General features: G+C 32.4%; 1 protein-coding gene across 2 annotated transcripts in view; it reads left to right on the top strand.

Moving 5' to 3' along the window:
* LOC140432587 (hypoxia-inducible factor 1-alpha-like) overlaps positions 1–27,357 on the top strand; it is a 267,073-nt gene that overhangs the window by 223,110 nt on the left and 16,606 nt on the right. For both annotated transcript variants that reach the window (XM_072520593.1, XM_072520592.1), the window contains exons 9-11: positions 7,758–7,978; positions 10,909–11,242; positions 15,351–15,646. In XM_072520593.1, the coding sequence (XP_072376694.1) occupies positions 7,758–7,978; positions 10,909–11,242; positions 15,351–15,646 (851 nt within the window). The remainder of the gene's footprint in view (positions 1–7,757; positions 7,979–10,908; positions 11,243–15,350; positions 15,647–27,357) is intronic.

The following is a 27,357-nucleotide window of genomic DNA, read 5'->3' as shown; positions in this document are numbered from 1 at the left end:
TTTGTAATTCTTTAAATCGCCAGGTTTCGGCTCATCAAAGGCAGTATCTAAGAGAATACCTATTTAAAGAGCTTAAGAAACACAACTCAGACAAATTTTATGCTTATATGAGAATGAGTCTGGATATATTTCAGTATAGTATACACAGTATTTCATCTTACCATATGTATCTCCAGCGAATGTCACGTGGTTTGAAAACCACCAATAAATTTGTGCGATCAACAGGTCGACCGCGATGTAAAACAAACTATTTTGTTCTGGCATCGACATCGCTGTAAACTGCAACGATAGGCCGCGAGGGTGAACGAGTGAAACATCCTTGGTATGTGCGAGATAATAAGAAAATAAAGGTTTTCTGTGATGAATCAGTGAAGATGTGGGTGTAATTTTTGTAATTCGAGACTATTTGTTTATAATTTTGATATACAAGATGTGGATTGGTATGATATTTATTATATTGCGTATTGCGTTAATTGGGTGTTTACACGTGGAGTTTTGATAACCTACGGATGAATGCTGTGTATTCTATGCTGTGACTAATAATTTTTTGGGAAAATTTTGAATGTAGCAGTGAGTTCTATTATAAAAAAGGTGGTGGGGAGGAGCTATTTTGAAAAATTGGTTTGAAATGTTTGCAAAAAGTATTTTTGTGAGCAGGAATTGATGGAAGCGATGCAACTCTTGAAGCATATGATAAACTGAGAATTTGCCGCCTGAAAGATAGTAATGGTTCACCCGGTTCGCAGTATAAGCTTTCTACAGGCGTTGTTCTATAAGCTCTTAAAATGATTCTTAATTCGATGTTGTGTATAGTATCTAGGCATTTTAATATTGAAAGGTGAGTAGCGAGCAACTCTGGGATTGCTATGGGAAATATCTTCAATGGGATTGAATTCGCAATGGTAAGGGGTCAGTCTTAATACATTATCTCTAAAGATATGTATAATCTTGTCTACTATAAATATTTTTGGTTTTTCGATCCTTTTGGCTAACTGTAGTAATTACGGCTTGAAAGAATCCTGAGAAAATTAAATATTTTTATTCGTTAACCATTATTTTATTTTATATACTGTATCGGTGTGTTTTATGGATTTTATGATCTCGTCCTGCCAAATCCGTTTTATTCTACCTCAAATAAAGGCACCTTAAACACTCGATTCTTTTATGAAAGACACTAGCCCTTTCACACAAGGCTTGTCTCTTGTGTTTCGTTTTGAACCTAAATACAATCTGTTTGAAAACTCTCCAGAGACTTACACTGGAAATTTCGAGTGTATTTCTGTCTTTTAATTTTTTTAACACTGTGTCTACAGAAACATCTCCTTTCTTTTGACGCTTATGTACGGATTGAACTGGTCACAAAGGGCCTCCATGGGCTTTTTCCGCAGTAAAATAAGCGTGCAAATTAAATATTACTACTTGATGTACTTGATTTTATCTAAAACACCTCTCGCCATTTTCGCTGTCAATATACAAACAAGCACTTTCCAATCACTATTACTACGATGACAAACTTATTAGGGTACCATTAATTTGCAACCGATTTGTCTGTATCGCTAAAGTAAGGTATCAGTTTATCCGAATGGTCAAAAACCCAAGTACAGGCTGTGAGGGATTCAATAAATACGGGGGTGGATGGATATAAAACTAACCATTGATAGAAAAAACAAGTTTTTTGGAATTAAATCGATTTATTTCTAACATAGTCCCCTTTTAGCTCGATACACTTAGTAAGACGATGTTCCAATTTTTTTATCCCATCCGAATAGTACTTTTGCTCGAGCTCTTCAAAATAGGCCGAAGTTTCATCGACGACTTCATCATTTGTTACGAAACGACGTCCTCCGAGCCATTTTTTTAGGTTTGGAAACAGGAAAAAATCGCTGGCGGCAAGTTCTGGGGAATACGGTGGGTGTTCAACCAATTCATAGCCCAATTCGTGTAATTTTGCCATGGCGACGGCCGATCGGTGAGCCGGTGCATTGTCGTGGTGAAGGAGCACTTTTTTGCGTTCCAAACCGGGGCGTTTTCGACACAATTCGGCATCGAATCGATCCAATAATGTTGCGTAGTACTCACCATGGATTGTTTTTCCTTTTTCCAAGTTGTCGATGTGGATGATGCCCTTCGCATCCCAGAAAACAGTCACCATCACTTTGCCGGCCTAATGTGCACTCTTTGCCTTCTTCGGCGGCCCTTCGTCGCGTTTGCGCCACTGTTTCGACTGTTCTTTGGTTTCTGGTGTGTAATAATGCACCCAGGTTTCATCAAAGGTCATAAATCGGCGAAAAAAGTCGTTCGGGTCACGCCGTATCATCGCCTAAAGCGTCTCCGAAGTGGTCACACGTTTTTGCATTTGATCGATTGTCAGCAAATGCGGCACCCATCGCGCGGATAGCTTTTTCATGTCCAAATGATGGGAATGATGTTGTGTACGCATTCGTAGGAAATGTTTAGGACCTCTATTAACTCGTGGAGCTTAATTCGACGATCTGTCATAATCATGTCATGGACTTTGTTGATCATTTCCGGCGTGGTGACTTCATTTGGCCTCCCGGTACGCTTATCATCAAAAACACTCGTACGACCACGAACAAATTCAGGTTTCCAAAATTTTACTGTTGCTAACGAAGGTGCAACCTCACCATAAACTTCGTCCAGGTCGGCTTTGATTTCCACATTCGTTTTACCCTTTTTGTGGATGAACTTAATCACCGAACGATACTTGACTTTTTCCATTTCTTCAAAAACACAAAATTTGTTTGCTTTTGATGGCTGTAAAAACCAAACTAATTGTTTTTAAAACTTAAAATTTTGACAGACGTCATGTCATGAATGGCAAATGTCAACACCGAAACCAAATTCGGTATCAAGTAGCGCCATCTATCAAAGGCTAGTTTAATACCAATGTATCCTCGTATCTACGCTTATCTTAATTTCTAAGAGCTCACTGATTAGAACCACATTAAATTCAAGATAACTAGTCTGGTTGTAACAAATATTTTGCAGGTAAATATAAAATAAAAATATGTTTCAAAAATCTAAATATTTTATAATTTTATTAACATGAAACTGTCTTTAATGTTGAGCAAAAATGGTAAATCTGTTAGACAAACTAACATTTCCGCATCAAATGTACAGTGCACATGAACTAAATCAAAAGGATTTACTATAAATAACTTCTTATTGATACTGTAAAAAAGATTATAAAAATATTTTTTTAATTCAATTTAAAATTACTTATTTTATATTTTCATGCTCTACATTAGAGTGGACCATTGGCTATCGATTGTCTAGCGATAATTTAAAACTGTCGCAAATTCTTGAAATATACTATAAGTACTGTATTACTAATATGTATTACTACTGTATTAAGTTTTGATGGCCTATGCGCTAACATTCTCTCTACTTTTTTTATTATTTCATACTTATAATAAATTATAAAATAAAATAAACTGGAATGAAAAAATCACAATTTTCACGTACAAGATTTATGTTAGATCTTTTCGATTTCTTGGGCGTCCTTCTTATTAGAATATACCAATTTACGTTTTCACTTTACTTCTGACACAGATGTAAAATGGGATCTGTCGTCCAAGATAATTTTCATGCTGGCTGAATTCTTAAGATCTACGTTTTCGTTTTTCGCTTTCCACTATATTCTTATGGCGGCTTTCCAGTAGTATATTTTTTACTTTACGTTACTCTGAAATTTCTTGTTCTAATAATAAAATTTCAACAAGCTTCCACGACCGAAAGTAACAGCTACATTTTTATTTTATTTGTAAAAGGAAAGTTATGTATAGGAGCTGCCGATCCGATTCGTTTGAAATTTAAAAATATAATATCACTAATAAGTATAAATTTTTGTATTTAACTATAATTAATTCTTCTAAAGTATGCTCCCACTTTGCTCTATTTTAATAGTTCAAATTACTCTACTTTCACTAAACCTTACATAAAAAGATTGCTTCTCTAGGAAATATTAAACAACAAAACTAATTGTACAAAAATTCAAGTAGTATTGTCTACTAAATTCTTTTTTAATATTTATTAAGCAATTAACATAATATAGACTTTACCTCGAGTAAAAACTCCAAAACTCACAATACAACTTGACAATGGATACGATAATTACGAACCAAGCAATTATTACAATACAATCAGAAAAATATTTTTCGTTTGGCTCCCATTTTACAAACAAAATCAGTATGAACGCAATACAATTCTAAAAATATACCTTTATTCCATTTCATAATTTCTACAGTAATATATTTATTGTATACTAGTGACTTTGCCCGTCGCATGCAACGGGGATCCAATCAATTATCATCTACAGTCAGTCATTACATTTTTAAAATAATAAACTATATAATATAATCTGCATATTATAATCCAAGTCAATATAAAGTATGATCAGGTTCACTTCTGACTTGACATCACGTTTTTTTTAATATTTTTTTCACTACTACTCGCCTTGTTTGTTTTTTCTATCTAAATATATTCGTGGTATCCTTCCCTTTCATTTAACGTATAACACGCTCGAATCGGACCAATAACAAAGGAGATATGATGTAATGTCCTCTTAGTAATGCCGCAATCTGTGTTTTTTCAGTCTGTCTCAACATATTCGCTACCCCCTCTATTTTCCAATGAAGTATCATACGTCACGATCCGACGAACTATTCCACCCCACCAAAAATATGTGCAGAATGAACCTTGGCATTTTCTTATGGGATTTTACACGGGAAATCAAACAGAAACGGTATAGCAGCGTTTTTATATGTATAGCTTTTACTTAATTTTTATTTAATCTTATTTAGTTTTAATTTTATTTTATTTTGGTAAAGCGTTGACGTTTTTTTAAACGTCATTTTATTTTTATAGTAAGTGTATGTTTATCTTACCCAGTGACATATATTAAATAACTATTATACGTCATTGATCTTACCTTACAATTACAGTAACCTATATTTTTAGCAATTTTCGAAAAAATTAATTACGCTGAAGTTGTAAAATTTCTGGTTAACAATATTTTAATCATCAATTTGTAGATTGAAATGTCAAATGTTGATAATTCAGATTTCTTTCCTAGGTGGCGTCGTTACCTTACAGGACAAACGGTGTGACCTGTCATCATACCTTTGTTATAGATAGATATTGTATATATTGTAGGATATATTTAGTAGAAAAAGTCACAATAAAATATAGAAATAAGTAATATATGTTTGCACCACAAAATGAAGAAGTTAATATCTACATTTGATGAAAGTTTCGGAAAGTTTCGACATTTATATGGTTTTATTTTGAAGTTCTAAATAAAATTACAAAAGTTTTTACGAACCGAACGGTCGGAAAACTTTTTTCGTAGGAGGATAAAATAAATTAGTGATATCATTGTTGTTTTGATTCCAGAAACTGAAACGGAGTTTGACAAATAAATAGAGAATACTTATCAGAAGTTCGGTAGTCGTAATAATTGAACATATATAAAAAATCATTCAGTTTATTTACGAAAGACATTTACAGTCCATCTAATTTACTTACCGTTGCACGCCATTATCATTGACAGAGATCAAAGTTGACATAGTTGCCAAAGTATAAAAAAATCCTGAATCCATTTTAAATCAAATAGATCACATAATTATTGCAAAAGTGGATTATACAACAAAACAAATTAATATTTAATCTAAATAAATAGAAACAAAACAAGAGTTAAAAAATAATCTTGTTAACAACAATTTGAGCCGTTTGTATGCGTCGTATAAATATGTAAAATGGAATACTTAAACAAAAAAAAAAACACTTTTTTCATTACTTATTAACATTAGTCAACACCGCAACTGTCAAATGAGTGTTACCAATTTAAGCCAAAATATCACCTTCGTTCGATTACAGTTACAGTGTGTTCCGAACAAATGTTTTTCATAACAACGCTTTATAATGCATTTATACAAATTAAATGAAACATATTATTGTGTATTTCTTTAAGTTAACATTAATAGAAATCTTTAAATATTATTTCTACGCGTATATAATAAAATATGTCTAGTGGCTGTAATGCCAGTATACTCGGCAAAGTGATTCTAAAAAAGAACACACCTACCGCCTAAATATTTCGTGTTGGTATCATGTGACCTCACGAAAATGTAACGTACAATGTATAAATGAATGGACAGAAAATAGAAAAAAACGAATGGAATAAGTACATAAGCAGAATGGAGGAGACCCGTGTCGTCAAAATAGCAAGAGATAAGTCACCAATCTGCAGAAGAAGTATCGGAGGACCGCGCAAAAGATGGAGTGACAACCTTCCATACACATATTAATCCGCCAATGAACAAGCAGAATTGCTTATAAAGAGGAAGATGAAGAGATAAAGCCGATTTCATTTGCGGCAACTTACAAAAATTGCATACGAAAGTTGCATTCTTCACCTTTAAAATGCATTTCGCGCTCGTAGCTTACATTCAAATTCACCGATTACTTCAATCGTTGTTTCGGAGAGAACGGTTCAGTCTACACAAAAAGTGTCAATAAACATTTTTGTTCAAAATTATCTTAGCTACATTTTTTATTTGAAATATTTTTTATACGGCGTACAGATTCTTGGTAAATCAATTTTTTCAGTTTCCTCCCAGAAGGAAAGTTTTACGGGAAAGCCGGGGGAGTGGTAAAGTTTTTTGCATACTTTTTGGTGTCCCAAAATTAACATTCTCAGCAAAATTTAGCTTGTTCATATTATTTTTAGAGGTTCTAGAGGTCTAGAGTCTCTGACGACTAGAATAATAGATTTGATTTTCAAATAAAAAATTAGTTTCTTGTAAAATTTATTGTTAAAAGATATTATTTATAGCTATAATATATAAATATTTAAGTTTCTTATCATTTCATAACCTTTTCTACTAATAATAATAAGAGAAAAGTAAAATTTTGCAACATAAATATTTATTTTAAATTGTTTAAACAAATTACTCGGCCAAATAAATATTTCACAAATTAACTAAACACATTTTGATGATCTATGCCACGAGATACCCCAAATTAAAGAAAACATCAATTTTCGTTTATTAGAGTTTAGTTTTTGAAATTGTAAAATCGCTTCGCTTTTAAACCCTTGATCTTTGACGCATCACAGACGGCTCATTTTTAAAGGAATCGTTCTTAATTTTTTAAAGGAATCGTTCTTAATTTTTTTGGTCTAAATTTAACCTCTTAATCTTTCAAATGGTTCTTTTTAAATTTTTTAAATTTTTGAAAAAAAGTGCTCGGGTTTTAAAAAAATAACTTTCTACATGTTATTGAATCTGCGGTATATTAATTGTTCATAAACTTAAAAATAACAGTACTTTTGAAAACCAACCTGTATACGAGTAGTAAATTACCTAAAAGTAAACACTTCAATTTCTCTGTCACTCTTTTATAGCTTATACTCTTTTATGTTATAGCAGGTTTTATAGACTGTTTTATAATAAAAATCAAAGATCATGATTTCCATTGCAATAAAATTTAATAAGTTAATACCAAAATCGTACAATTATTGAACGTTTTAAGCCAATCAGATCAAATTTTTAGTAGTTACAATAAATTTAGTGATGTCCTTAATTTACGTTATTATATTAATGAATTTCATGTAATAAAATAAATCCATTTATTTACCGTAAACTACGGTATATTTCATACTTCGTTTTATATAATAAAATAAATTCATTTAACCAGTTACCGTAAATTACAGTATATTTCATTCTTTGTTTCAGTGCTGAAAGACGAACCAGAAGACCTAACTCACTTGGCTCCAGTAGCGGGAGACGTGTGCGTTCCTCTGGAAGATCACATATTTCTTCCAGACATGCTAGACGATATTCTTTTGAAGGATAATTTTGGACCTTTGTTAACAGAAGAACCGTCTGATCCATTTATTGCATACAGAGACTTCCAAGACACGTCCCCGCAATTGTTATCACCGAATCTATCGAAAGTAAGTAATGTGGCCTGATAAAAAACTTGTTAAATTGGTTATTTGCCTATATAATTTATAGTTAACGATCGTTTCGAGTATATTGTGTGACCTTAATAGTTTGGATATTTAGTTGTTTAAAACTTGTTATTTTAGTATCTTACTTTTCATGTGAATAGTATCACAGTTATTGATTATTTATTTAGCATATGGCACAAGACATGGTAAGTTTACATTATATATATATATATATATATATATATATATATATATATAAATGGGAAACAAATATAAATATATATATAGATATGGTCACACACTCCGTGTTCTATTATTATGCGATATGGTTTATATTTATTGACTGGGTCAATATATCCGATGAAGAACTTTCAGTCCAGAGCGTCTGCCATTCGGAGTTGATGTTGAAATTGTGCTTATAACAATGGCGGTTTCCTAGATGGAAGACGGTTTATTGGCAGATACGGAATATCCTCATGGATGGGGAGTTGTGTGCTACTAATTATTTTTATATGTTCTTTATCAGGGCGTTTTGTCTTGTTACGGCAGGTGGAGGTATGTGGCTGAGTGTTAGGAGCCAATAAGATGCATCCACTAATCGTTCTCACATTGCCATAAGCTGCGTGTCCACTTCCTTTGTATGTAGCTGTTTATCCATACCGGTACACAATACTCAGCCACAGAATACACCAGATTAATTCCAGATGTTCGCAATGTATCGGCTGCCCCAGCTAGTTACGTCTCTATAAAAGGTTATTTTGGACCTCTAATTCGTTATTGTTGTTAAGGTTGAAGCAGCTGACTTCAGTTTTATTCAGGTTTTGTATTATTAACCGCTACTAAATGAAATGTTGAAATAACTTTCTAGTGTTGGTTTTAGGCAGATCTGTGATATATAAATCCAATAACATCGGACTGATCCTTGAGGTAAACCATTGTTGAGTTTTTTTTTGTTTTTTCCCGTGGTTATTACCGTGAATCACTTGGAAGTGTCTATCAGAAAGCATGTTGTTTATCAGTCGCAGTGTTTTATAATAAGAGATCTGTTTCGCCAGCTTGAATAGGAGCCCTTCTTTCTGGACAGTATCGTAGACAGCTGTCGGGTCCACGAAAACTACGGTTCTTTTTTTTGTTTTAGTCAGCCTGAGTACTTGATCTTTACTGGTTACTTTAGCTCTGAAGTCTGCTTGTTCGGGTAGAATATTTTCCAGAATTTATGTACCTATTCTGTTGAGGAGAAGTCGTTCTAAAAGTTTATAACAGCAGCAATTATTTTACTCACTTTAAAAGCTTTTAACAATAGTTCATATGTGGATGTGTCAGTAAAATGTGAATAGCCATTTCTGTGTCTTTTTTCTGCAGTGGAGTAGAAACTGGCGATGTCCAGTTTATTTATTGATTTATTTGAGTTTTCAAGTTCATTCAATAACTTGTTTTCGAAACCAAAAACAAAAATGCCTATCTGATCTGTCCCTTTATTTTTAGACTTTACTTTAATAAGATATTTATTTTAATAAAAATATATCTATGCATCAATATATATACGTATCAAGATTGTCAAATGTCATATAATTTCCAATAAAAAATGTCTAGTCGCACCTAATTTAACCTAACCTAAAATCTGTTAAAATAACCGAACGCTTCATCGTTCAGTTTCTCCTACTGATATTACCGATTATCATCGTAATTCTAACTTTAGATGGCGTGGTACACGTGTACTTCAGTCCATGCCTTTACCTTGCCATATAGTTGTAGTACCTCAAATTTTGAATTACAGGAAAGATTTAGCTTCCTTTTCCTCACATTAAATATAAATTCCGATTCTATTCTTATTATCTCTAGAACTTGTTGGTTTGTAACTCGGTCAACCTAGAATTTAAGAATGTTTTTTTATTGAGAGCCCAATCTTTCCATAGAGGATGATTTTAATTCTCAGGATAGGAGATAGTCCTGTTAATGTGAACAGTTTATTCATTCTTATAAAAACTGATCACTTTTTCTATATCTAGACACGATTTCTTGTTTGTACTGAAGATTTTCGGTCGTTAGAATGCCAAGATCTTTGTAATGTGTAGGCTGTCAGATAGTATTTCATTTTAATATATATGTGATCTGTAGAGTTGTTATTTACATTTATGTTGAGACGATATTTTATACTGATTTGTGTTACTTTATTCACTGGTGCCTGACGATCATTTTTACATAACCCCTTAAATCATTTATAACAATATTTGTTAATCAATATCATTTTTTACGGAAACATAAAGGAGGGTAGGTTTTTTTTGTGTTTTTTTTTTTAAATTCTATTCTCTTATAGTATAACTTTGCAAGAGCATCCGATGCAAATTTCAGAGTGATAGGAGCAAAATTGATGGAGTTATAGGCATTTAGAAGTGAGTGAGTGAGGTGGGTAAGTGAGGCGAGTGAATGAGATGAGTGAGTAAGGTGAGTGAGTGATGTGAGGGAGTGAGGTGACTGAGTGAGGTGAGTGACAATTTTTAGGTACGATATACTTTAGTAGAGAGAGCTGATTAACTGGCAACACTGCAAATATAACTTAAAACGAGTCGTATTACAATCTATTTGAGTGTACTAACGATAATTCAACAAGACGATTCTTGTCATGCTTCTCAATTATTTATATCGAAGAGAAGAATAAGTCAAGGCAATTGTTTTAAAAAATGATTTATAGCTTACACCGAATCGTGTATTTTCAATTATTAATTGATAGAAACTTTATGAACAAGGCTTAAATTAAAGAATCGATTGAAATCGGGTCAAGCTTCAATAATACTAATTTAATATTGTGATTTTAAATATCCATGTAAATGAATACCATCAAATCAAAAATGTAGAGGCAAATATCTAATTTCTTATAAAACCTTGCTCAACATTTTTCTCGAAGTGATTTTTCTAATATATTCTTTTTTTAGCACTCAGACTGCAGTTTACCTTCCCTCAATAGTCCATGCGATTCCCTAATAGACGATGAGCACACGTCATCGTTTATGAACCTCCACATGGATGAGGACATCGAATTATTGAAACCTCCATACATCCCCATGAACATAACTGACGATCTGCCGATGTTGGTGTCGAATGATCTAATGTGGAGCACAAGCGACAAAAAGACGCAGCATTCCGAAAGTAATTCGAGTTTAGCTCAATTATTATCAAACTCGTTAAACAAACGCCAATTAAAACAGAGCGACCACGGGGGAGGAATATTGTGTAAACAAGAAGTTGATGATGTCTATAATATAAAAAGTAAGTAAAGTTCATTATATATAATAGATATGGAGCAATTTAGGTAATATTCTATTGCTATTTTATTATATTGCTATATAAGCTCTCTGCTCTCGCGAAGGGTAGTCGGGTTTGGTAGAGGGAGAGCACGTGCACTTCTTTTAAGTCGGTCTCCTTCATCACGATCAGGCTCCATTCTATATCGTGTTTCGAGGCCGCGGCATTACAAAAAGTGGTTTACTGAAGCAATCAATTTGTAATAAAGTTTTTAGAAGCGTGTTTACAACATTCAAGACAAAAAGAATGCACTACAAATACACTGACCCGCAAAAGTAACTGGACACGTGAAATTCCATGGATTTCTACATTTAGTTTTGTTCAATTGCCCTGTATAATAATTAAACATATTTATCAAAATATAAATTGCAATATTCTTTCATTTGTTATTTTAAACAGTTAAAAAGTGTAATTTTCTTCGATATTAAAATATGTAATATTTATATTCGAAATAAATCGAATATTTACTTAAAATAATGCTTGTTAAATTTATTGTATTCCTTTTTGGTGTGTGTTGGATGTTGGCTGCTTTTTCGGAAACAAAAGTGTTTTTAATAGCAAAGAATAATTTGTAATGAGGCCAGATCAAGTAGCAAAAGCTGTTACTCTTCATAAGGATGTTTTAGAACGATTTTGAGAAACTGGTTCTTACTCAAGAAGACCTATACAGTGAATACCAAGGTCAACAAACGATGTGGAAGATTGCTTTCTTCTTCCAATCCAAGACTTCAAGAGCGGACAGTGACTGCTACAGCTTTGACTACACTCATAGATGTTCATGGTACCGTAGTTTCACCTGACACCGTACGTCGGAAGATTAAGCGAACAAAATTTATCATCTTATGTACCTACTACAGACCCTTTATTAGACGCAGCTCATCGAATACAACGCTTGGTATTCTGTCATGCTCACGCTGATTGATATACGGAAAATTGGAGAAACGTTGTGTTTACAGACGAATCTCATTTTACGAGATATTTACCTGCTCCCTCAAAGATTGTGGGGGAGGCCAAATGTTGCTTAATTGTTAGAGTACAGCTTGGTGGTGGAGGTATAATGGTGTGAGGCGGCATTACAGTGGAAACACATTCAGAACTTGTTAATGTTAAGGCAGGTGGCTGTAATGCTGATTGGTACATTAGGGAATGTCTAGAAGAACACGTGTTACCTTCTATGAATTTTGTAGGTGAAGATTTTCTTAATGCAGGATAATGCTCGGCCGCACATAGCTAGGATAAAAATGCAATACTTTACACATATTAGTATTCAGTTACTAGTCTGGCCTCCTAGAAGTCCAGACCTTAAACCGTTAGAGCATTTGTTGGAGAAGCGGTAGTTACGGAAAATTATGATGAGTTTGAAACTTTGGTAGTGTTAGAACAGACCCTAAAAACGGGTTTTTTTGCTTTGATTTAGTTTATTCTAGAAGGGATAAGAGCAATTATTCAAGTGCGAGTAAAAAATAGTCGATTTTAGTATCCACATTTTAGAAATATTTTATGATTTTGATTTTAAAAATATCGTACTCAGGAATAAAAAAAATTGTAAATTTTTATTTGTCATAACATTAGTCAATATTTTGGAATATATTTTTTATTTTATGGCTTGTTACTAAATATACCATAAAAATAATTTTATTTAAGTTTTTCTAATACTTTTTATTTTACTTAAAATAAACTTAGTATCCGGTTACTTTTGCGGGTCAGTATACATGTAGCACGTTTAAAAAAGTAGAATGATTTAGTTAGAACAAATTTTAAAATAAATTTATTATTATTTTAAAACGTGAACTTTAGGGAAACGTAACACATTGACCCAAACCGAACTGCGCCGAAAACTTCCGAGTAGAATATTTTTGCAGCGCGTAGCGGTGCGCTGACTAGTGACTCTAGTGAGCGCTGCCACAACGGAACCAACCGGAAAATGTTGAATACTTACCTAAAAATAAAGTTCTAAATGTTGTATTTTGTTATGTGAGATCGGTTTTTACAATAGATATGAGTTCTTGATGTTGTTTTATTCTGAAGTATTGATAAAATAAAGTAGCAAATTCACTTTCCGTGTTTCGCACTTTACAAAAATGTCATGCAAACTCTTCCTAGCACTCATGCATCCTCTCACAATAAATTAACAATAATAATTTTTGGATCCATCTTCCATGAAATATGTAAATCCATGAAATCTGATTGAGCTGACGTGATTTTGCTGGTAAATGTCCGTCGCGGCATTTGATTGCGGGCTGTAGCGGTGCGTTCCGTGGAAAATGGTATATTTGACTTGTTTTTTATTCTATAATGTAACATTTCAAGTGAGGAATTAATTAGTATTTGTTCACTGGCAATTCACATTATAAATCACGTTTCGTTACAACTAAATATATATCTTTGGTTCGTAAATCTGAATTCAGTTTGATTTAGATTTCAGTAATGCGCGTTATCTGCAAAATTTTATTCATCTAGGTATGTGTAAATATTTTAATTATGACATTTTTCGTCCTAAATACACATATTTATCTTTCCCGTAAATTTAGTACTCAAAACGAAAAATATTTATATTTTTATATGACATAGTTAGAGAACTCTAAAGGCCTCAATCTCATTTAAGAATTTAAATAAATTCGTAGACGAGAAAAATATTTTACCTGCATCACCGCAAGGAAATTAAATACAGATAATGGAGGTTTTAAACAAATCCTTTCTCGGAATAAAAAGATTACATTATCGATAAGATCGAAATATGACTGCTCTGAATTTCCGATGATAACCATGTTATCATCGCTCTTCCTATGCACGTAGCGTGAATATAAAAAGGTTATATTATAAAAATAAAAATAAATTCGTAATTCTCGTTAAATGATCACTTGCTTTTTACTAAAATGTAAATGTTTCTTCTGAATATTTTCTTGAGCACTTGTCTTCCTTATGCAGTACAAAATAGTGCATATATTCTAAATAACACAAAATTGAAGGTCCGTGGATTGTATGATATATTGTAAACAACCTAGTTTCATCCATCATCATCAACAATGCACCAAATATTCTTAAAAGCGTAAACTTGTGAAGCATCCCCAAATATAGAAAAATATTACCCCTTTTACAATGGGAAACACACCGCTTCATTTCCGGTTAAGCATTCATCTCTGCATCAAAAGGGCATGTCGCAAAAGATCATAGTAATTCATGTAATAAGTGTACGAAAAGGCCTAATAATTGAATTTAATGTTTCATTTTTGAATTTTTTTCTACTGCCTTGTAGTTCTGGTAGGTGTCAGCGTTCACCTTCTTCATTGTTGATTTAACAATATGGTTGTGTTATTTGTTCCTTTCGGAAGTACATGGGGTGCGGTAAAAATTTCACACGTCTCGCATATAACGGATGCACGTTTCTTCCAGACTCGTTCCAACTCTTAATTTTACCTTACAGCATCAGTTTTGGTATGAAATATCGTGAAACATGCCAGCAAGTGTGTTACAGTTTTAAAAAATCGTCTCCCTGTGTCTGCTCTTCTCAATACTTAACATGTCATGTTCGCGAAATTTTAGATAACCTAAGTAGGGTCCACATCTCTAATGCTTCAATACGGTTCACTGTTCTTAATATGAGTGGCCAGGTTTACTGTAAAATATAATGCAAGACATACATAGTCGTTGTAATTTCAATTGCAATTTTGATATCTTCCAAATCTTAGTCCCATTGTCGAAGTTTTATTTTTTGTTAAGATTAGAACTTAGTTATTTAAACTACGGAACTTTTTTTTTGTTGTCTGCATGTTAAGAATCACAGGGGCAGTATCGTCGGCATAACGAATAGTTATTCGTAGATTTGTTTGAATGGAATCCAATAGTATCGATGATAGGATGAGATCCTGAAGGATTCATTTTAGGATTCCAAGTGACAGAGTTTCAACAAGAACAAGGCTTCTCTGTCCTCAAACCTTTATTAAAACCTAAAATTTCCGAATACGTTGGCTATATGAGTATTAAACATGTTTTTATATTTTAAATGCACTGTTTCATTTTATTACAAAAATGGTTAAAGCATGATTCTAACTTTTTCTTCTTTTTTTTTCAGATATCCGAAAGTCGTGGAACGACCAAAACAATCTGTCACCAAAATCGAGTGCCATCAACAAACTAGACCGTACCCAGAGTACGAAACGTTCAAATTGTACCATATACGACCATGTCAGTAAAAAAACCCGCAACGAACCCAAAGAAAAAATGTCATCCGAACTCCTACAGCAGTTAATATCAAATAATCACAATAGAGGACGACAGAGGGATAAAAATAATTGGTTACTGAAGAGCGGTTCACAAAAAGCAGCATGTATATCGCAACCGAGCGATAGCGTTTTAATGAACCTGCTGGTAAGCGGTTTCGATATTAGAGCCGGTTACATCTGTCTCGCTCCAAATAAATCGAAAAGATAGAGAGAACAAGCCTCGAATTTGATTGTGCGCTGTTAAAATTGGATGTTACCGCTACAAAATGGTGTATTAACGGAATTAAGTTTCTGTGGTCGGAAACTGAAAGGGAAAAGTCACTTTGCGGGAGTGTGAATAGAGTTATTTTTTTACAAATCCGAAATATTAAATACAAAGATTTTCGTTAATAAATGTTTTGAATACTGATTTGTTGTTTTTCTTTATTTGTCCTAATCATCGTAAAGTTTATAATGGTATTTTCGATGACATACTTTTAAAATAATGCAGTTGCTGTTTTACTCACACAAGTTTCACAAATATTTTTCAAATATTTATTATTATTATGACTATTTAGAAACGTTTGGACGGTTTATTATGCGTTGATTTGTACAATAGAAGGCGTACTTTGCTCAGAAAAGTTCTGCGTTTCAGTTTGACTATTCTTAATAGAATATCAAATAATTACCAATTTGGAACTTTTTAATTATCTTACCTACCGCTTACTAATTGCAAGTTTTGGATTAAGGTACTGTGCACAAGCATTTGTTTTTATGCTATTTAAACTATTAATTGTTCGAATGGAAACGGACGAATTTTTTTATTTTGTTTGTTTTTTTTTTCTTTCAAATATTGTAATAGATTAGAATAGTCTCTATTTTTCCGTTTGTAATCAATTTGTGTATTTAATTGGTAAATAGATTGAAAAGACTGTAATTATCTTTGGTATACATGAGCATATTTTTTCTCAATATTAACCTTTGTCCCAATCATTTTCTTTGCCAGTAAAGGGGCTATGACAGTACGGGACCACAATAATACTTTTTCCCTAGATGTGGGGAAAAATGAGGCATTTTAACGTAAAAGAGGGGTCATTTTGATGCAAAAACGGGTCATTTTGACGTAATGTTGCCTAGATCTGGGGAAATTTGAAAAAAATTAAGGTTTATTCTGCTCAGGTTCATTTTTGGCTCTTTGTACTGTGGGTAGAATAGTTTGTCGTATCGTGACGTATGAAACGTTGATGGAGAGAGGTGGGGATAGTGGATATGTTCAGACAGAAAAACAAATATGGCGGCATTGCCAATAGGGCATTACATCATATTTCCGTTGTTATTGCTGTTATGTTGTGTTAACTTCCCTAATTAGATTTCTCAAGTTTATATCTTTGATCATGCCAGTATTATTTTCACATACATCTCTTGTCTAGCTGTTTACCTCTTGGTCTTCCTCCCCTACTCTTTTTAGAAAATTGAACTCAGCATGTCTTCCTATTATCTTAATACATGCTCTCTAATTTTGGCATCAATTGTTACCACACCAAGCCGTCCCCTAATTTTTCAAATGTTAATTTTTATATTAATTATTTTTGTAATTTTTTTGGTTCCTATCTCCTATGTGATCTTTAACTGATTTGAAATTGTTTTTCATTTTCTTATTTAGTTCTTATATTAAATACACAATCTTCATCCATCGTGCTGTAATGTGGAAAATATCAGGGGTACTGTAAGATTTTAAGATGGCTACCGAGATAGTTTTTCGACTTAGATGCTTATGGGGGACAAAAAAATGTGCAAAAAAATCTTCTAATCTTTTCAGTTTTATGAAAAAATTCGTTTAAACGAAGCGGTTTTAAAATGTAGATACTTTAAACGCTTTTCGCATTAATTGTGTTGATAAAACAGTGAGTGAATAGCAGATAATACTTTAGCTTAACAATAACTACTACCTCACACATAAAGCCATGAATAAATGCCGGAGAAGCGATCCCTTCCGATAGCATCTCCTGTCTGATGAGTAGCTCGAGTCAAAAATGCGCCATTTCACGCACCTCCCCATAAAATCCTTTTACTGTAAAACTTTCTGTCCTTTTTTCTTTCGGAAAACCACATGTGATGATTAAAACCGTAATAATTCAATATTATGTCTTTTTATCTACTCTGCTCAGTTGTATCACACATAGATATCTAATTAGCTAGTAGACCTATAGAGAAACATTAACATTACAAGACTGCCCATTCATATTGCTAAGAAATACTGTTAAAAAAGTGTTTATTTTATAAATGAACAATATTCATAGAAAATTAGCATCAGTAGTGATTCCATGCATTTACTAAACAAATAAAATAAGTAAACAGAGCTGTGTCAAAATCTTGTAGATGGGGCAAGTTTATTTTGGATTTTTATCCTTTTTAAAATTACAGTACAGTAAAAATCCAAAGTGAATTTAATTCAATAAGTTAACGTTTGAAGTCAATATATAATAAAACTACTTTGTTCTTGTTTATTGGGAATATAAGTTCACTGATTAAGAAAGTAAGAAACTGCTGTGAGCTATGAAACTAGGTATTTTATGTGATACAAAACTTTCGATACAAAATTCAAAATTTTAACTATAAAATTGTGTATGAAAAAAGTTTTTCATCAGAATGTCTTCATTTATTAGATTTATTATTTGGATCTGGATACATAGTATTCCGAAAATACCATTAATGTTTCCTTGCGATTTTAGGACTAAAATAAGGAAAGCAACAGTTTGTGTGACAAAGTATTTACACAATTACACTCTTCAAATCGTTATTGTAAAAATATCACGCTACTATACCCATTCCTAATCTTCCTCCGATATGGAATAGTATATTTCTAACAAAATCGGTGTCACGTCATTATTTACATAGATTAGATGAATCTTACTAAAGCACGAAGATGAACTTTAGAATAAAAAAAACTTACAATGAAGTACAAACTTTTAGTGTAATTGGTATATTTGTAAAATAATGAAAATATCCAAATGGATTACAATTTTTAAAACGTTTTCAGTCCTATCAGAATATCATCAGTGAAACCTGAAAGTAAGTAATCTCACTTTAATTTAATAAACAAAATGGGTAAAATTTTCACAAAAATTTTCATAACATTTTAAAATGTAAGGTCTTTATACCGTTTTGAATGTGGCTTTTTGCAAATGTTCAAGTAAGTAATAATACCACATGTTTATGATTAACGGTCAAACTTTCCCCCTTTTGATCATTAAATTTAAGTGGGAGTACGTAAATTATGAAATGGTTGTCGATGTAAATTTGTAACATAACCTTAAAATTTTCTGTCATAAACAAGATTTGCCAGAACTTTTCCAGCAACTTACTTTAATTTTTTTTTTTTAAATAGATAACTGGTTGATGAGGATTTTATGGTAGCTAAACTAACTACAACAACAAAGGATTGTGCATAGAGACTTTTCTTTCCACATTATTGGTTACTTATTGTCAAATTTCACTGATGATGGTCTGATTGGACCAAAAACGATTTGAAGAACTGTAATTCTTTGAGATATTTTCATTATTTTAGTAATTTTACAAATATACCAATTACACTTACAATGAAGCTTTTACTTCATTGTAAGTTTTTTTTAAACTAGGACATACAACCAATCACTGGGAATTATCCTTTTATAAAGAACTTTAGAGTTTTGTTCTAAATATACATTACATTTTGACAATGTCATTTAAGGATTATTAGTTTAGTTTTTAAAGTTATAACTAAATGATAGTTCTATGACAATATATTTTTGTCATGACGTGAAACGGTTTTTGTAAGGATACAATTAATACGTACATCAATTAGTAAATGCAAATGTGCTCAAAGGGGTCACTTTCCCTATACTAGCCCTTGGACTACGGAAGTAGTCTTTATATAGATAATTTATTGTCTATGACACATAGTCGCGTATTATTAATGTTGCGGTCATATCCAGTGTACCTTTGGTCAATTAAGAAAAACGTTTATGGATATTTCGGAGAGACGATCTAGAATCCTATCCGAGAAGAAATTACTTAATGTCGTGATTGGTTTCTTTAGATTTTGCTTATGTGCTTAATTGAATATTTTACGAAACATAGAGGGCGAACATTATTTGTAACAATGAAAACCCAAGATCTACAACTGAGCAAACTACCTTCATAATATAACCTAATACCTAAAAGCTAAAGGTAATGGAAAATCCGAAGGCATGCCTCAAGGTGCAAGGTTTCAGGAAAATTTTTATGTGTGTATGGAGAATTCTCTAGGTTATTTCTACAGGTCTGATGCCTAGAGGCCAGAAATAATACCAAAATCGTCTTGCCTCAACTTTGGTTTAATTTTTTTTTTAACGCTCGCTTAACTCCGAGATTTTCTGTGATATATCTTGTCGAGAGAATAGAGCATAAAACACAATCTCTAAAAATTCTAGAATACTTAGAAGCTCTATATATATATATATATATATATATATATATAGAGAGAGAGAGAGAGAAAAGGAGTACGACCGTCAATCCAAAATAAACTAAGGTACACTCGAAGAGTGGTGGGTTTTTCGGTCAAAGTGGAGAAATAAAAGACAAAGAAGGTGGCTACTTCATCTATTTATTGAAGACGTTTCGCTTTCTGCTCAGAAAGCATCATCAGTTCATCTAAAAAGAACAATATGAAACCAAAACATCCAAGGAGAAGTTACAACAAAAGTGTGTTACCTTACAAAGACATGTAGCAGTCAATGATGTTAAAAATATGAAAAAACTTACGAAACTGGACATTCAGAGTTAACGTTGTATAAAATAATTAATTGAAACTAGGTATAGCTGGCAATTTAACAAAATTAGCACAGCAAAAGAACATGTGATAAAAATACATGTATTAAAAAGTTATTATAAAAACTTAAGTAAAAAACATTAAGGTTTATTTTAAAGTGTAAAGAACTAAAAAGATCATACGAATGCACTTCCAACAAATTTATTTAATAAATTAGCTTTTAATTTTAACTTTAGGTAACATTATAAGTTATTTAGAATAATAGTAATAAGATAAAATGAAGTTACCAGTCTTTAGCTTACTGAGACTCGCCGATAAATGAATTTACAAGTTTAACACCCACGAAAACACGTGAAAATAGGTCTCCTTGAGGTCAGAGTGACATAAATAGCAAGGCAACCTACCAACTTCTATATATAAGGCGGTATATTCAAAATTTGTGATAAATTTGGTTGACAGCTTGTCGTTAAAAAACCAAGCAATGAAAGGAAAAGGTGGTTGGAATCACCACTCACCCCAACAGTGATTGATCTGTCAACACAGAACAAAGCATGCGAAGTCAATCCAAAATATCATATATTATAATATTATGACGTCACTAGTTAGCCAGCTAACAGGTGAAGATTAATACAAATTTCCACAGTCCAAAGGCTCAAACATTTAGGACCGTATGAGAAAGATTCTATGAATCAATTTCAGTTTAGTTTTATCAAATAAGTTTATCAAAAAGAACAATTACTTAATTATGTAAAAGTGATATTGACAAATATTAATAACATATAAGTTGATAAAACTAAGTTAAGGAATGAATAATTTATTTTATTTTATTTTTATTTAAATTTATTATATGAAAATGTAATAACAAAACCCCAATGTGGGACAAAATTTAAGTAAACAACATATCAAGCCTAATTCTGTAAAATTAATGCATGATAAATTTGACTCAAATTACTAATGTCGGTTCTCTTATTAAGGGTATTAGGATGTTTTAATATTGAACACATTTCTAAAAACTGTCTTTTTACGAGATTGCGTTCAGTGCCAAGAATTTTAACTTCATTAAAGTTTACTTCGTGCTTAGTGTTGATAGCATGTTGGGCAAGAGCACAAGTATGCTTAGATAAATTAATATCACTGCGGTGAGTCGTGAGACGCTATCTCAGTGATCTCCCTGTCTGACCGATGTAACATGAGTCACACTCAGCACAAGGTATATGATATATTACATTAACTTGTTCCAGAAGGGACAGAGGTGTTTTAGTTTTAGAAAACAAATTCCTGACAGTCTTAGCATTCTTAGCAAGTTAAAATTAAAAGCTAATTTATTAAATAAATTTGTTGGAAGTGCATTCGTATGATCTTTTTAGTTCTTTACACTTTAAAATAAACCTTAATGTTTTTTACTTAAGTTTTTATAATAACTTTTTAATACATGTATTTTTATCACATGTTCTTTTGCTGTGCTAATTTTGTTAAATTGCAAACTATACCTAGTTTCAATTAATTATTTTATACAACGTTAACTCTGAATGTCCAGTTTCGTAAGTTTTTTCATATTTTTAACATCATTGACTGCTACATGTCTTTGTAAGGTAACACACTTTTGTTGTAACTTCTCCTTGGATGTTTTGGTTTCATATTGTTCTTTTTAGATGAACTGATGATGCTTTCTGAGCAGAAAGCGAAACGTCTTCAATAAATAGATGAAGTAGCCACCTTCTTTGTCTTTTATTTCTCCACTTTGACCGAAAAACCCACCACTCTTCGAGTGTACCTTAGTTTATATATATATATATATATATATATATATATATATATATATATATATATATATATATATATATACAAATCTTAATTAATATACATATCAAAATATAAACAAAATCTAACTGAGACCTATTATATCCCTAAGTGATTGTAAGAAATGGACGATAAACAGCAGTCAACCCCAGGAAAATTTTAAATCGGATATCAGACTAGTTATTTTCCTCGACCTGAACTGAATGTCTAAATCATAATGATTTCATCATAGGATTAGATCAATGATTACTTTTATGATATCAATACCAGCAATGTACAATACTATTTGTTTATGATTTTATAACGTAATAAAAAAGACTTGAAATAATAATTAAGAGTACAATATAAGTTCAGGGAAACCATAACTGCCAGTTATCTTAACATATTTATAGACAAAAAAATCAGCGCACTTTTCGTTTTATCTGTGATAGAAATTCTATCTAAAAGCTCTCTATGTGTTTTTTACATTCCTTTAATTGTAATGATTTCATTTCAGTCTATATCATCGCTTTTGGCGCTTTGGATAATGTCTTCAGCACTAAATCGTAAAATGTAAAAACTACCCATCAGATAAAGAAATATTTTTTCAAAATAGTGGTAATACTTATTCTTTCATAAACATCACAATTTTCAACCTGTCATGTATTGGATGGCTTCTATTAAGATTATACGAAACGAGATGTTTTGTCTCCCCCTCTTGTTTGATTTGAGAGAGATCTATGTCCCTAATGAAGTTGATTTAGGCCCTAGTCCTAAGCCCTAAGTTCCAGTAATTTCTCTGGTGAAACGGAGAAAAATTCCATATGTTTCATTCTTTTTGGAAAGTCGAGCACCTCGGGATAATGTGTTCCATATGTTCCACCTCTTCACCTGAAGCTATTACTTTGTAGTGCGGAAAATTGTGGCTTTAGCATCTTTTGAACCTTGGCGCCACCACTTCTGACCCACACCGCTTTCCATTTTTTATTCATCGGTATACAATTTTTGGGAGTCCTCCTGAACACATAGCTCCTTCCGCCCATTCCACTCTATTTGGAAAGCGGATATTATGTTTATGGTTCAAGACCAGTTTTGTCAATGTCTAGTTACTTGCAGCTGCCATATGCAATAACGAGGTGGCTCAGAAATTTCAGGTGACCTTTGAGGGTTACCTTCTTTGAAACACAACGTTATGTAGTGTGAGTGCTTGTTTCATGGCTTCCTCCTTAATTACCACCGGAAGGGGATCCAAACTAAGTAAATTCTCCATGGTGGATGTGGGTGTTGTTCCCATGACACCTATGGTGCATAAGCATGATAGCTTTTGCATCTTTGTCAACTTCGCTTTTGCTGTACTTTGATCTTTCCACAGTGTAACTTGAAAGATATTTTATGTATACCCTACATCGAGGCATTGCTACATTTACTTTAATTTTTCCACGTGCTCATTTTTAGGACCTTTTTCGGTATTTTCTGAAGTCCATCGCGGTTTTTTTAACTCATTTTATTCTGATACAATTCTATAGTTCTCGGATGATTGAGATTACGTTGTTCTTCTTTGTTTGCTTTGTTTATTTGTACCTGGTCCATGAAACCTTGGTACCACCTGATAGACGCGGTGTTTGTATAGTAAGCAATAGGTTTAACATACTAGCGAATACGCAACTTCTTTTTGCCGCAACATAGTTTCTTCACTGAGCCAAGCCTTCGATTCATGCTGTTCTAGCATTGGCTAGAAGAGGATTTTCCTTTAGTTTCCGTCTACTTAGCCGGCAAATTAAGTCACTTCCGTAACTGTAACGAAACAACAGTTTGAAACCGATTGAGCTCGCAACTGTTTTGAGACATTGGCGATCCGACTGAAACTGGTTTTCAGACAGTCTAAAACCGGTTTTGTTCGACTATCCTCCTGTGGTCACACAAGTCTTGTTAACTCCACGTAAGATTCTTTCGAAATTCTATAAAAAGCAATGATTTGTTTATCAGTGTGAGACAGTTTTTTTCTGCTATGAATAGGCGAGATTCTTTTTAAATAGGGATAGACCAAATACTCCTTCTGAACTCTAATAACCCTACGGTACTCATAGTAGTGAATCATATCCTCCTAGTCGTAACTTAACATCGTATAACCACTGCACTGTTCGAATAAATAAACATCTGATTCAGAATCATAAGCACCGTGAGCGGAGATAGGTTTCGTTTAGGTTGTAAACTAATTGTAGACCAATTTCAACCATTGTTTTCAAACAGTTGTTACGTGGGCGTTGGGTATTGTCAATACAGTATATACCTGGCAGGTTTCCATAAGTCAATATAGTTTTCTGATTTTTGAAGCAGTCAAGCTGCTGTTTAGGGACTTGGGCTTCTATCTAACCCACTTGATCTGTTCCTGCCGCCATGAAATGTACGGTATCCGTACACCAGCGCTGAGGGGAAGTTGGTCTGAGTGCAGTATGTTTAGCACAAATAATCGTTTTATGCAGCTTATTTTATAGATGTTTTGTTCACTGAGATAATCAAAATTTATATTTGAAAGATCTTTAGATTTTAGATCTTTTTGGCAGTTTTTCAATTTAGTACTGAAGATGATGATCCTTTAACAACCAACCATTTTTATGTATCACCATGAACAGTGTAAAAATAATATAAGGAAGCCAACTCTTTAAAAAAGATTATTAACATTTTATCACATACAAATATAACTATATAGAGATACAAAAACTTCTTTAATATTTATTGAAGCCTTTAAAAAAAATTTAAATAGAAGCTCCTATCAAAACAAACATTTCTGTTTGATCTATATCTACAATACATCTTTATAATAATTACTGTAGTGACTTTTGCAAGGAATTGGTCTTGCAATGTCTTTTCTATGAATTAGACTTGATTTAAACTGTATAATAGTAGCCTAAGAGTCTTCTGAAATATACTCTTATCTCGGGTGTATATCTGAATAGAAGTTTATTAGTATTAAGAAACCAATAGCCACTTGGCTAATCAGTACGTTTCTAAATATTAACGCGGATTAAATATACATTGTATGTTCAATAATTTATGATCTAATTTAGTTATATTGTAAGCAGTAATACAATTTTGATAAGGACAGTACCTAACTTCGACTAATTGCCATTTCTTGTTTCGTTTTTATATTCTTCTGAAGTTCAGTTCTCATTTTAGTTTTCGCTTGTAGTTCTATATCGTTAAATCGGTATTCATTTACTTTGCAATTTTGTCAGACTATAATTCGTTCTATTGGATTGAAATTGATTGAAATTTAAAAAAAATTGATCCTCTAGTTCTATTCGATTCCCCCTTCTGTTCGTTAGCGCAGCTAAACTACAACACAAAGAGAAAACCTGATGCCGGATTAAGATTTAGCGTTAATAGTTAATCGAAGTAAAATTATGAAATCGGAAACTTATTTCCGGTTCCAAAAAAACTAGAGCAATACAAGCCCTTAAAATATGATTGATAAAACACTTTTAATAACGGATTCAGCAGATAACAAAAAATGCGTCTTTACTTCGGATTATGAATATATTTTTCTCTAACTGCAACATATTCCTAAATACATCTTTCTGTACAATTCTATCTTTCTATTCCATTTTTCTGATACTCTTACTATGTAAAAATTTTTGAATTCGTTAGTATAGTCCTTTCACTGAGCTTGACACTTGGCAGACTCATTGTCGGAAACAAACAATACAAAAATCCCTACGTGTCACTATTAATAGCTGAAATAAACTTACTGTTGTTTACTTGTTTCATTAAAAAAAGAAGAATAATCATGAATAATAGGAGTGTAGCTTTCCATTTGTATATAATAATATATAAACTGTATATAAAATTTAAAACATAAACATTTAAACGTTTGTTTTAATTAATGCAGTTTTATTTTGTTAGTAAGCTTCATATGACAAAAAAGTTTTTGATTTTAAATTACAATTAATATTGTCTAGGAACACGTGGACTGGACAACAAAAATAAAAAATCTTAACAAATTAGAAGCGTTTGAGTTATGGTGTTACCGTCGCGACCGTGCACAAAGAGCGAGAATTGATCAACATCATCAAAATGAGAAAGGTCCAATACTTCGGTCATATAATGAGAGGACCTAAATATCGTTTACTCCGGTTAATCATTCAGGGCAAAATCGAAGGAAAACGTTGGGTCGGAAGAAAACAACTGTCCTGGCTGCGTAACATTAGACAATGGACAGGTCGAGGTCGAGGAACTGTTTCATCTAGCTGCCGACCGAGAATCATTTCATCAGCTTGTCAATATGACGATAGCCAACGCTTGAATACAAGCACGGCACACAAAGAAGAAGGAACACGTATGTTTGGTTGTATAATAATTGTCAGCCTCTTCCAGTCGGTGAAAATTTAACCAACATAGCAAAAAAAAATTTTCTACAGTTTAGATTGCTATCATTAATAGTTTATTTTCGCATTCCTATAATACTTCCAAATTTTCTATCTTAATTTCCGGCATTGCCACTTTTTATAATAATTAGATAGAACATTCAATTATAACATTAATACCTTCGTATTTCATACCTTACTGTGTGAAACGCAGTTAATTAATTAAGCAATTAATTTTGATGATAGCTGAATGCATGTAAATTGAGTTTATTGGCAATATCAATTTACGGACAAGGCTTTTAATTGTTACATAATTGGCATTTAAATTACAGTACCTAGACATAACCGTTAGGATGATATTATTTATTCAACTATTTCGGATGAAATGAGAATAAGGGAAAAAGGTAGAGGTGGGAGGTGAATAATAAGACTTTTGTGAAATTATTTAAAATTTTCAATATTAAAAACTAAACAAAAAAATAAGTTTTCAACGTAATTTAGTCGGCATACTTTATGGATATTTTAACAAAGGGATAACATGATCAATCATTAAAATACTATACCTATTCACAGAATCACGGTATGTATATTAGCTATCGGGAGAAATCGAAGAGGGGCCGTCTTAGTCCAACCCTCTTCTATTTGATTATGATCAATATTAAGGATGGCATTTTCAGTTTAATGCAATTAAAATATCAATGTATGGAGGCTTGTGACAAATGTGCTACCGTTCATTATAAAGCCAAACATTTTACCAAAAAATGAGTTTCCAGATATTTTTACTGTTCGAAATCTTGAGTTGGCTTCTGACAACTGAAGACATAAAGACACAATAAAAAGAAAAGTTTGCCAGAGTTGCGTACTTTTGCCAATCCTTGTCAACACGTATCCGAATGATGTTATGAATAATGCATTGGCTGATCAGGAATATTTCATTGCAATTAA

The sequence above is a fragment of the Diabrotica undecimpunctata genome, chromosome 1, assembly GCF_040954645.1.
Source record: "Diabrotica undecimpunctata isolate CICGRU chromosome 1, icDiaUnde3, whole genome shotgun sequence".
Taxonomy (NCBI): Eukaryota; Metazoa; Arthropoda; class Insecta; order Coleoptera; family Chrysomelidae; genus Diabrotica; species Diabrotica undecimpunctata.
This window is presented reverse-complemented; position numbering and strand designations above follow the sequence as displayed.